Genomic DNA, 13,622 nt, shown 5'->3' on the forward strand with positions numbered 1-13,622 from the left:
TAACTTGAATAAACCACCGGCTGCTTCTAGCCAAATCACTTGTGATCTCAAATAGAAATTTACAGTGACCAAAATCATTGTGGAGATGTTGTGTTGCCTCCTAACACTGAATAAGTGACATCGGCTGGGATTTTCCGGCCCTATCGCGGGCGGGACCCGCTGCGGGCAAGGCGGCGCCCAAGCCAGAGGTCCATTGACTTGCGGCAGGACCAGACAATCCCGGCGGCAGGCAGGTGCGGAAAATTCCGCCCGTTTTTCACAGGAGTAGGAGTAAACCAAGGGAATGATTTTTTAAAACCCCAGCACTAATACAGTTAGTTTTCTTCATATTTTGATATTTCTAGCACAAGTGTACACTATTTATTGGTGGAATGTAAATTGTTACATACATACTTTAAAGATATTTTTGAGCTTGATATCACTGATGCATTCACTGCTACTTAGGCAGAGGTTTCATGCAATATACGTAGAATTGTATTTGATGCTCAAGTATGGAATCAAGGGAGAAAAATACAAAAGGGATTCACGATAGGACTCAGCAGATTACCGAAAAATAGACCAAGACAACACAAAGCTCATGAACACCAGCTGTAAAGACCATAAGACTTTAAGATGTAGGAGCAGAAATAGGCCATTTGGCCCATCGAGTCTGCTCCACCATTCAATGAGATCATGGCTGATCTGATAATCCTTAACTCCACTTTCCTGCTTTTTACCCATAACCCTTGATTCCCTGACTGATTAAAAATCTGTCTATCTCAGCCTTGAATATACTTAACAACCCAGCCTCTACAGCCCTCTGCAGTAAAGAATTCCACAGTTTGACTGCCCTCTAAGAGAAGAAATTCCTCCTCATCTCTGTTTTAAATGGGCGCCCCCTCTTACTCTAAGATTATGCCCTCTGGTCCTAGACTCTCTCACAAGGGGAAACAACTTCTCAGCACCTACCCTATCAAGCCCCCTAAGAACCTTATATGTTTCAATAAGGTTGCCTCTCATTCTTCTAAACTCCAATGAGTACAGGCCCAACCTACTCAACCTCTCCTCATAAGAAAATCCCTCCATACCCGGAATCAACCTAGTGAACCTTCTCTGGACTGCCTCCAATGCCAGTATATCTTTCCTTACGTAAGGGGACCAAAATTGTTCACAGTATTCTAGGTGTGGTCTAACTAGTGCCTTGTATAGTTTTAGCAAGACTTCCCCATTTTTATACTCCATTCCCTTTGAAATAAAGGCCAACATTCCACTTGCCTTCCCTATTACTTGTTGAACTTGTATGTTAGCTTTTTGGGATTCATGCACAAGGACTCCCAAATCCCTCTGTGCTGCAGCCTTCTGCAGACTTTCTCTATGTAAATGATATTCAGTTCCTTCCTTCTTCCTGCCAAAATGCATAACCTCACATTTTCCCACATTATATTCCATCTGCCAAGTTTTTGCCCACTCCCTTAACCTGTCTATATCCCTCTGTGACTCCTGTCATCCTCACCACTTGCCTTTCCACATATTTTTGTGTCATCTGCAAACTTGGTGATAGTACATTCACTTCCCTCATCTAAGTCATTAATATATATTGTAAATAATTGAGGCCCCAGCACTGATCTCTATGGCACTCACTAGTTACAGGTTGCTATCCCAAAAATGCCTCCCTTATCCCTACTCTCTGTCTTCTATTAGTTAGCCAATCCGCTATCCATGCTAATATACTACCACCAACATCATAGGCTCTTATTAAGTAGCCTTATGTGCGGTACCTTATCGAACGCCTTTTGGAAATCCAAATATATTACATCTACTGGTTTCCTTTTATCTATCCTGCTTGTTACCTCCTCAAAGAATTCTAATAAATTTGTTAGGCATGATTTCCTGTTCGTGAAGCCATACTGACTCTGCTTTATTAGATTATGTATTTCTAAATGCTCTGCTATTACATCCTTTATAATAGACTCCAACATTTTCCCAATGACAGATGTTAAGCTAACTGGCCTATCGTTACCTGCTTTTTGTCTCCCTCCGTTTTTGAATAAGGGTGTTACATTGGCCGTTCTCCAATCCTCTGGGACTTCTCCAGACTCTAAGGATTCTTGGAAGATTACTACCAGTGCATCCACTATCTCTGTAGCTACTTCCTTTAATATCCTAGGATGCAACCCATCAGGTCCAGGGGACTTATCGGCCTTTGGCCCCATTAGATTCCCTAGTACTTTTTCTGTAGTGATAGTTATTGTATTTATTTCCTCACCCCCTTTTTCCCCTTGATTATTTAGTATTTTTGGAATGCTATTAGTGTCTTCTACCATGAAGACTGAAGCAAAGTATTTATTCAACTCCTCTGCCGTTTCCTGGTTTCCCATTATTATTTCCCCAGCCTTATTCTCTAAAGTGCCTATGTTCACTTTGGCCTCTCTCTTCCATTTTATATATTTAAAGAAGCTCTTACTGTCCGTTTTTATATTACTTGCTAGTTTACCCTCAAAGTTTCTTTTCTCCCTCTTTATTTTTTTATGGTAATCTTTTGTTGGTTTTTAAAACTTTCCCAATCCTCTGTCTTACCAATAATCTTTGCCACATGGTATGCTTTTTCTTTCAATTTGATACGGTCCTTAACTTCCTTGGTTAGCCATGGCTGGTTTACCCCCTTCCTTGAATCCTTCTTCCTCGTTGGGATATATCTTTGTTGAGAGTCATGAACTATTTTCTTAAACATCTGCCATTGTTCATCAGCCATCTTTTCTGCTAAACTCCTTTCCCAGTCCACACCAGCCAACTCTGCCCTCATTCCCTTGTAATTACCCTTACTTAAGTTTAGCACAGTTGTTTCCGACCCAAGTTTCTCATGGTCATTTATTAAACCTGCCTCATTACACAATACCAGATCCAAAATAGCCTGACCCCTGGCTGGATTCACAACATATTGTTCTAAGAAACTGTCCTGAATTCACTCTATGAATTCTTCCTCATGTCTACCTCTGCCAATTTGATTTTCCCAATCTACATGAAGATTAAAGTCACCCATGATTAATGTGCTGCCTTTTTTACATGCCTTCATTATCTCCTGATTTATTCTCTGTCCTACAGTATAGCTACTGTTAGGGGACCTATAGATTACTCTCACCAGTGTCTTCTTCCCCTTGTTATTTCTTACCTCCACCCATATGGATTCTACGTCTTCTGACCCAAGATCCTTTCTTGCTATTGTAATTATTCCATCTTGTACTATCAAAGCTACCCCACTACCCTTTCCTTCCTGCCTGTCCTTTCGAAAGGTCACATACCCCTGAATATCTAGTTCCCAGCTTTGATCTCCTTGTAACCACGTCTCTGTAATGGCCATAAGATCGTACCCACTAACCTCTATTTGTGCCGTTAATTCATTTATTTTGTTCCGAATACTACATTTAAGTAAAGGGCCATTAATTATGCCTTTTTATCATTTTTTCCCCCTTTGACCCTATTTGCTGCTGTTTTTTTATGCTTGTATGCCCAGTCCCTTCTTGTCACACTCTGGGTATCGTTACCTAAATAGCTGCCCCTCAAGGCTGCCACATCCTTCTGCTTTTTAAGCCTACGTATCCCCTCTCCAGAACTCTCTCCCCACTCTATTTAGTTCAAAGCCCTCTCTACAGCCCTAGTTATTTGGTTTGCCAGGACACCGGTCCCAGCATGGTTCAAGTGAAGCCCATCCCACCAGAACAGCTCCCTTCTACCCGAGTACTGGTGTCAGTGTCCCATGAAGTGAAATCCATTCCTCCCACACCAATCTCTGAGCCACACATTTAAGTCCATAACTTTATTTACCCTATGCCAGTTTGCCTGTGGCTCAGGTAGCAATCCCAAGATTATTACCTTGGAGGTTCTGCTTTTTAATTTAGCTTCTAACTGTTCAAATTCTTTCAGCAGGACCTCCTTTCCAGTTCTATCAATGTTGTTGGAAGAGAAATCACATCTATAATAATCGAGTTAGGAACATCATTTTTCCATGAAAAGCCACAAAGGCTGGTCTAATTACTTCCTGTGGTTGTGCTTACTTTTAATTTTTCTTTAAAACTCACCCACCAAACTGAGCTATGAGATCTGATTCTTAAAGGGTCTATTGTCTAGTAATCCATCGAGCCTGAGCCACTTTTCTGCTTTATACCTTTGCCATTTGGAAACTTGTTGAGATATATTATTGGAAAAAGAATCACAGATTCCCACTTCAGAAGTTACTGTGTTGGTGCAGTGCTCTGTTTATTGAAGCTGCACATTGCACCAGCTAAGACATGTTTAATTTATATTCTCGGCTGGTGTTAAACATTTCATTTAAAAAAAAATATATTTTTACTTTTCAACTAAAGCCGGAAGCACGGGAAGCAAACTCTTTGCAGATGAAAACAGTGAGGTGCATTTTGACTTGTGGAGGTCCTTGGTACAATGATGTGCCATTTACCCATTATGGAGATCACTGACATTAAGCTGTGGGGTAAAATTGGCTTGTTCTACCTTTTCATTGACAATATGGGAAATACAGTGAATATAGCTTACCTGAATTTTCAGTTGGGATTTCATACATTTTCAGAAGACTTGTAAACAATCTTCCAGTTAATTGAATTAATTGAAATTATGAGCTGACTTGACAATTTGTTTGACATTTGGAAGCAGAAGGCAATGAGAAATGGGAAGAAAACTTTGTCTAGAGGCACTGACTAGTCAAGCATTGCAGAACAATGTTATAGGCACCCAGTTATAAATCCCCAGATGTGCATGTTCTTCATAACTTAATTAACAAAGAATGCTTATAATATTGTAAAATTTGTTGATGAGGTAAGATATGTTGCAAGTCACAAATAATGAGATCTGCAAAATCAGAGAGAATTAGACTAATTACGAAGATGTGCTCAGAAATGACAGATAGGTTTTAATGTCGATAAATGTAGGAAACTGTTAATGAAGTATGTTATTCAAGATAGTCTGGTGTATTATGGGATTGGGCTAAGTACAACTCTACTAGGGTACTACCAGTGCTAAAATGAATTAGCAAAAGTGGTAAAGGAAAAACTTTCAGACACAATTATTGTTCACTGAGGGATTCAATTAATGTGAAGTTGTTTTGGTACATTGTAGGAAGAAAAGTGTAAAAGAACAAATGGATGAAAGAGGTAAAATGATGGAAAATAGTAAAATATATTTCAGATTTTAACACTTTTCACAAATTATGTTGGTCGTGTTTCTAGGCAACTAAATAAACTGGTGGGAAATTCACTGGAGATTGCGAGCCTTTATGAAATCATCATTTGGAAATTACGCACCTGAGGTGTCATAAAATATTAATCTCAAGGAATGAGGATGCAAGTGAGGAACCCATTTTGGAAATTTTGCAAAGATCATGGGGCACAACAATGGTAATTTTGAAAAGATCAGATGCCTGATCCTGTGAACCACAGATTTATTAGTCTGACATCTCTGGCAGAGGAAAAAACCAGTGAAGTCTAGTATAAAGGAAATAATTAAAAGACTTCCATTAAGAATAGAGACACTAAGGATTTACAATGTGGCACATAAGGTCAGATAGAAAAAAACAGCATAAAACATATAAAAATTGGGGCAGTGTGGCATTGAACTTATGCCATTAGTCTGCTTTAAGTCTGTCTTTATCTTACTGATGTCATGAAATTAAAGTTTGAAGCTGTCAAAACATGCAAGTTAAGCATAGCATAATTAAAGTATGGCAGCTTTAATATTTTTACTGTATCAGATTTTGATACCATAAAAAATTCAAAGGTGTAGAAAATACAGTGCATCTAATTAAGGACGATTTTTAAAAAATCCATAAAACACAACAAATGGTGACTTATAGTTGTGCTATGCCTAAAATTTTGGAAGTAATTTCAGAACTGGCATAAATACAGGAAGCTAGCTTTCCCTGGCCTTTATTGCACTATGTTAATGGGCTTTTTGAAGTTTTGGCAGACATAATTCAGGGGCAATGCAAATGGTCAAAGAAAAGGAAATTTGCACATAGCGCTGTTTTGGCATAATATTGGAGTAAATCTGTTACATGCAAATTCCCTGTAAAACAAAATTGCCTCAACTCCACTCTTACATCATAGTTTTTCTCAAAACGTTCTAGAAAATTCTATTGTAAGCAGAATATCCAAGATTTTGGAGGACATAAGGTTCTATTAGAAAATACGATATCCCAAGAATGGGGCAGTAGTTTGAGCAGATTCAAAGATAGGGACTTTAAAGAAAGTTACAACCAGTAACAACTGGACACATCAAAAGTCAACAGTATTACAAAATGTAAGGCCGTGCAATAACATATACATACATCAACTGTGTATTGTGGCGAAAATGGAAAAAAAGGTTTAATTGAGGGTCAGCTGGTAGTGATCCTACAATCTTTGATTTCATGAAAGCATCACATGCAAAGATGCCAGGATATATTTTCATGTGATTTATGTCATTCAGTTGTGTGCTTGTAAGCAAATAAGATGTAATTTGCCAAAGACCTTATGTAAAACCAACGTCCCTTAAAGAAACTTCCAACGTAATAAATGGAAAGCAAGTTCTTTCCAGTTTAGATATGTTTTCATATGTTTTGTTGTTTCTAGCACAGCCCACAAAACAGAGCCATTGCACATGTTGTATTAAAACCTTTTAAACCTGTAAACAATTTTTGTAGCAGTAGTATGCTGTGAAATTATTATGCATTGGATGCATACCTGGAGATACTGGCACGAACGTTCTTTCTGACATGTTTCCGATTTCATGACAGTTTTATTATCAAGATTCACCGAGGATTTCTGATAAACTTCATGGGCTCGGCTCACTGTTAACGTTGAAGACCACGAGCTCTTCTTCATGATTTGTGTATCAACATTCAGTGGGATATTTACACAAGTTGTGCATTTCATGTCATTATTGCTCCTGGAGGTTTTTAACGTCTGCTCACTGATAGTATTATAAGCTTCCATGAAGTACTGAGATGTTGAACGGTCAGGACATCGACCCATGGTCATCACATTTGTTGGCCCATGATAAATGCATACATCACCGTCCAAGTTATCATCTGAGCTCCACCATCCTGAAATATTAGATTTGTTCTTCAGTTCTGACTTCCTATCTTTGCTCTTGCTGCGCTTGCCACGTTTCAGAGCATGTACTTCATCAGGATTTGCTTTATTGCCATTTGTATTTCCTTTGGAAGGCCCTTCCAGAGAATGTGACTTAGTAAACAACTTTTGCACTGAGTGAACCAGGTGGCGGATCCTTCCTGGGCTTTCACTCCGATGTTCCAGGGCTGTCCGTTTATACTGTAAGGTGTGGAACCCATCACGACGGATTGGGAGTTGCCTCTCAAATTGGTCTAGGAGGTTGGCAGGAATGCGATTAGTTTTATTGGATGAAGGTGCAGGCACCAGAGCACATTCATCCTTAAGGTCATGCTGTGAGCTATAATGTCTTCTGGGAAAAGTACTACTAGACATTTGGTCATTGAATGGAACCATGCATTCTGAGTGAAATGAGTTCCGTTGGGGGCAATAGGAATGATCTCCAGGGTGGGAGTCAACTGGATTGAGTATGTATGGCTTTCTCTCCTGTTGGTGGGACAGTGTATCATACGAAGGGTCACAGTTGGTTGCGTGATGGTGGCCTCGGCTGCTTGATAACCCTTTCATTATTGTGGCTGAGACTTTTCCCAAGTCATTTAATAACTGTAGTTATTATCAAGAGTCGTCTTGAGACAGCCCTAAAAAATTATAAAGTAAGATACTAATCAGTATTATAATTTCCCATTATACTCTTTTGGGTTAAAAATGGAGCACTACAATAAGAAATGTCACTCAATTTTTGAAAACAGAGTTTCTAATTTCTGGACCCCAAAGCACATTTCAAAAACTGATAATATTAAAAGTTAAAAACTCTTAGCCACCTGATTCTTATTTTTATCCAATTGTTTGTCTTTAACAAAGTATATTTTATTTTGTTAATCAACTTAATAACTAATTCTTATAAAATAAGATCCAATGTATACAGAGGTCCATAGGTGGTTACTGTCCATTCAAAATGTAGCATTCCATTCCTAAAATGATGTTAGGACTTTTTGGGTCTAATTTTCATCAGTTCATTGTGCATTAAAAGACCCAGGGAAATATGGCATGGTGCAAGGCACTTGCACTATAATTTCCTGGAAATTTTACTCTGTAAATTGCCACATTGACATAGATGTACCATTATGATATTTTAAGTCTCCAGGAAAATTTGGACCATCAACGCATTGTTTCAAAATGAACAACAAAGGATTAGCTTAGTTCTTAGACTAATCCAAAAGCAAAATACTGCAGATGCTGGAAATCTGAAATAAAAACAGAAAAAAACTGGAAAGACTGAGCAAGTCTGGCGGTATCTGTGGAAAAGAAACAGAGTTAATGGCCTAGATTTTCGTGGAGCTGTGGAAATTCCATGTCTTATTCAAGATGGCATTGGAAACCGGGATCCAGAAATCCTGCCCCAAAATCCAACAGATCTTATTTTTGCCAGTAGGGGAACTGGGGCACTACGTGACTCACACATGGGGAAAAATCAAACTCAGCAGGCCATTTGCACTCAGTGGTGAGTTCAAACAGACCCCATTTTCCATTTTTGCTAGAGCCGAGGGCTTTATCCTTAGTGTGTGAATCACGATTTTTTAAAGTAGACATAAATGCTCATAAATGGCAGATAAGGTCTGTAAAACTGTTAAGCTGTCAAATTATTTAAATTGTCAGATCTTTAAGCTTTGGGGGGAAAAACTGCCAGCCTGTGTCAGTGAGTTGATAAAAATCTATGCTTGCCGTTTCAATAGATGTTTGTTGACAATACCTTAAGTGCTATCATTATAGTATTATTACTGTTTCCACAACTGGTCATTATCACAGTAGTGGGCTGTAAATTCATTGTGTGATTGACAACTTCAAGAGGTTATTAAAGGATTAACTGTCTTTGATGTGGGGTCATGAATACAAATGTTTGTTTTTATAAGGAATTAAGTGCTTGTGGGGATTTAAATGTATTGAATGGGCTTTTATGAATGAGAGTTTTTTTTAATATGGTGAAGTCTGTAATAGATATTTAGAAATTTACTTTATTTCATCTCAGCATGGTTCATGAGGTCTGCCCATGGTGAAAATGGGTGAGTTGGCATGGGGGGGGGTATAAGGACAAAGGGTAGTGAGTAGGGGGCGTGGATTGGCATGAGTTGACACTAAATTGGCATAGAGGCTATAAAGGGATATGGAGTGGGTGGGGGCATGGCTTGGCATAGGGGCTATAATGGCCATTGGGGTGGTTAGGGGACATAGGGCATGGAAGGTATGAAAGGCTATTTGGGCTGAGTAGGGGCATGAGTTGGCATGGAAGGTATGGGGGCCATTGGGGGTGGGTGGAGGCATGGGTTGGTATGAGTTAGCAAGGATAGGGCATGGGGAGCAGGTGAGGTTGAGAGGGTGTGAGGGGTTTGGACTAGAGTACCTAATATCTAACAACTCAGCTGGGATGAAGTTCCAGGGAACCCAGGCCTTTTATTCACCCCTCCTTGGCACTTGGCAGCCGCTATGGGCACCTTCGATCTGCATCCAGAGTGGCAGGCCTATCTCCAGCACACACTTGCCTCCACCGGAATGAATATCCCACCATCGGGGCACTTTCTCCCACGGTAGATGTGGCGACACAGAAAATTTCACGACTTTGTGGACTTGTCTCAGGAGCAAAAATCCAGGCAAATGTTTCAATTCATGACCTCTTATCAGAACAGTTCCAGGACATTTGGATATTAACATTTCTTAGAATACAATAACTGCAGCCTAAGAAACTTCATGAGAGATCTGAATGCAGGGGTGCGAATTGCTGCCATTGTACTTATCCAAAATGGAAACTTGAATATTGCTGAAAAGTGAGACATGTTGCCAAAGTTTTACATCTTGCAGTCATCAGGACAAATGCAAGAATGTCAAATTTCAAACAATCACAACAATTTATACCACAGGGAAAGAGGCATGTTGATTTGTTGGCAAATTGACTCTGATTGACTGAGGCATTGCCATGGAGAAAGAAACAGGGAAACTATAGGCTCCCAAGCTTCCAGTTAATTTTTAAAAAAGCACAAGGCTTGGATATTTTTTTGCACAGAATGACTCCCTGTGCATGAATATATGTCGCTTCTAGCAAGCATAAATGAATCACATTATAAGCTTGACAGTTTATCTTAAATTAGTTTATTTGTGTAGCTATTAGTGCACTCAGAATTGATCAACAAGTGCTGGCCAATCATGGAATCACATCAAACAGTCAACGTATTGTTTTGGCTTTTGCAAGCGCAGGCTGGTTGAGTAACACCTTTTCTTATTATGAGCAACCAGAGGAACATGTTGTTTGATTCAATCAATCAATCATAGAACAATCAATCAGTCAATCATGGAGGGTGTAAGGGCAAAGGGTAGTGAGTAGGGGGCATGTGTTGGCATGAGCTGGTACTAAGTAAATCATGAAGGCTGTAAGGGTAAAGGGCAGTGAGTACCTGTGAGAATGTATTTGGTCTATCTCAAATTACCATGGAAAGGCAAAGTATCTCAAAAATTTGAACAATTTGGGAGGTTAAGCAAGCCATTTCACATTACTGCCATGCAGTAGTGACACATGTGATATTTTCCACTAACAGGATGCTGGCATCAGACCAAAAAGACGTTCTGCCTATCACACAATTGAACAACGTTGTGTATGGATTTCAGTGCCAGCATGTTGTCAGGTATATAGGCTATACTTTCCCACAAATTGCTGATTGAATCAAACATGTTCCTCCAGCTGTTCATAATAGGCAGAGTACATACTGTACTCAACCAGTCCTCACTTGCAAACCCCAAAACAAAATGTCTGCTGTTAGATGTAATTCCATGATTGGGCAGCACTTGCTGAACAATCCTGAGTGTGCTAATAGCTGAGTGTGCTAATCAGTCAAACTTATAATGTGGCTCATTTATGCTTGCTAGAAGCGACATACATTCATATGCAGGAATGTGTTCTCTGCAAACAAAAAGAATATGATCAAGCCTTGAGCCTTTTTTGAAGTACCTGGGAAAGCATGATGAGCCTATGGTTCCCTATTGCTTTCTGCATTGCAATGCCTTGGCCAATCAGAGTCAACTTGTCAACAAATCAGCACCCTTTTCTCCCGTTGTATAAACTGTTACGATCGTTTGAAATTTGTCATTCTTGCATTTGTCCTGATGAGTGCAAGATAAAAAGTTTCAGCAATGCCTCCCTTTTCAGCAAAATGGAAATTTACTTTTTAATTTAGTAGTCATTAAATGTCAAAGTCATTAAAACAACAATAAGTTAAAAAGTGTGCATACCTTGGTAGCCATTATACCGATAATTAGGGTACATGACAAGCTGAGTGTCTAAACTAGCTCTGAAGCATGTTAATAATCACCAGCTAACAAAGATTTTCACATTTTTAGCATATCTGTGCCTTAAAGCCATAGGATAAGCATATTTGGATAGATAGATTGAGCAAAGTTGAATGGGGTTGAAAGGGGCTGAAATTTAACTCCTGCGGTGATACAAATCAGGCAGTAATGGGTTTCATTATGCATTATACATGCTGCCCTATTTTCTTACCCATCAACTTTATGATGGGTGACCTGATATAATTTTACAGATCTCTGAAAATATTTGATAAAATAGATGTAAAGAGGATATTCCACTTGTGGGGGAGACCAAAACTAGGGGTCATAAATATAAACGTCTAATAAATCCACTAGAGAATTCAAGAGGAACTTCTTTTTCCAGAGTGAAAAAATGTGGAACTTGCTACTACAATGAGTTGTTGATGTGAAAAGCATAGACACATTCAGGGGAAGCTGGATAAATATATGAGGGAGAAAGGTTATGCTGATAGGATTTGAAGAGGAGGAGTATGAAGAGGCATGTGTTGAGCATAGCAACCTGCATGAACCAGTTGTGCTCAATGGCCTGTTTCTGTGATATATATTCTGTTATTCTCCATAATAGAAAAAAACATGGGTGCATTTCGGGCAGTTAATTCACTACCACCTCACTTGCTTCCCCAGTGAAATTAAGTTTCACCCTCCAAATAATTAAATCCATAGAACTTTCATCCTTGTTTTGGGGATTTTATGGTACAATTCCACTTTGCAAGTGGAAGAACTGATCTTCCCTATAATACACAAAGGGACTTATGTTCCCTATCAATGGGATCATTGGCTTATAGCGCGGAATTTAATGTGGCAGCGGGATGCCCATCATTTGCAATGAAATCAGGTGGCACCCCCACTGTCCTCATCTCTGAAAGTCCGGGTGGAATAAAGTTCCTATTTGGTGGCAGGAGCCCTGCACTCAAGGCTCCCAGCTCCCCGGAGCCATTAAATGGCTGCACTTTCTGTTTTGGGACGGATATCCCGCCCCGACAGCTGTCCGCCAATCAGAGGGGGGGCGGGGTGGGGCGCTGACTGGGGATTTTGGAACGCTTCTAAAAACCTGCCTTGTTTGAGAGTTCAGGAATCATAGGGACACCTTGAGGAGTTGGAAACATTCCAAAAGGTTATTTTAAATGGTTTAACAGCTTCAGATGTCATTATTAAATGCTGAATTCTAAGTTAGGTGCATTTTTACTATGGTGATTGATTATAGGGCTCTGTCCTGCAAAGGTGAGTTGACCATTACATTGATCAGCATTGTGTATATGTTGAGCTGTATTAGAGTACTTTTCCAGTGGTGAAGCTGCGCATTTGAATATCCATTTGAAAGGATTCCCAATGCTATTAGATGGCTCCTGGGCACTGCACATAATGGATATTGGGTGAGTGGCAATGGAGGATACATGGGGGCATGGAAGTGCATTGGGAATATGAGGGGGCATGGGGAACATGAGGGGGCATGAGGGTAGGTGAAGGGGTTGAGAGGTGAGGGTTAGGAGCATAAAAACTATGTTGGAGAGCTGGGCTGATGTCACGGCAAACTGAGGTGGGCCTTCCAATCAACCCACTTCTCCAATGCTGCCTTGGGACTTGGAAAACCTGAATCCTGCCCATCCATGTCTCCAGGAAATGAAACGATGGCAGGTATGATTAGAGGTGATGGACTCAGGTTTCTGCAGTTAGTAAATGGCCTGAGCCCACGTGAAAATTCAGCCCCAGGACCTGCTTTGCTTACGTGAGAGGTTTTTCTTTAACCAGTTTTAAAAATTTCATCCATGAATTCACCTGTTCTTTTCCACAAACGCTGAAATCCACTGGCTATGGTGGTTAGCTTTCTAGTAACACTCGTAGGCCATTAATTAATCCTAAGAACAAGTGAGACATGTTCAGTTTACATCACTCCGTTTTGCAGCTGGAAAATAGGCTTTAGGCTATCGGTGTTGCGATATTTCATGCCAAATCCGGGCTGGATGTGTCCCAAAGGCTATATTGGTGTGGGTGACTTTTAGTTCTCTAGCTTGCCAACCTGAAAGAGAGATTAAACTCTTTAACTATGTAAATTAAGGTCCTGAACTAGTTCGAGAGCTCATGCGATTTTCTGATGCAAATGGGTGGAGCCTGTGTTTCCCATTCTCCACCTTTTGTACCAGAATTAGAATGTCC

The 13,622-nt window shown here is 39.9% G+C and overlaps 1 protein-coding gene across 2 annotated transcripts in view; it reads right to left on the minus strand.

The window, feature by feature from the left end:
- The window catches only part of dlgap1a (discs, large (Drosophila) homolog-associated protein 1a), an 889,543-nt gene that overhangs the window by 246,189 nt on the left and 629,732 nt on the right, over positions 1-13,622 (minus strand). For both annotated transcript variants that reach the window (XM_078540647.1, XM_078540646.1), the window contains one exon: positions 6,708-7,735. In XM_078540647.1, coding sequence (XP_078396773.1) covers positions 6,708-7,664 — 957 coding nt within the window. In that variant the 5' untranslated portion in view covers positions 7,665-7,735. The remainder of the gene's footprint in view (positions 1-6,707; positions 7,736-13,622) is intronic.

The sequence above is a fragment of the Cetorhinus maximus genome, chromosome 4 (assembly GCF_964194155.1).
Source record: "Cetorhinus maximus chromosome 4, sCetMax3.hap1.1, whole genome shotgun sequence".
In the NCBI taxonomy this organism is placed as follows: domain Eukaryota; kingdom Metazoa; phylum Chordata; class Chondrichthyes; order Lamniformes; family Cetorhinidae; genus Cetorhinus; species Cetorhinus maximus.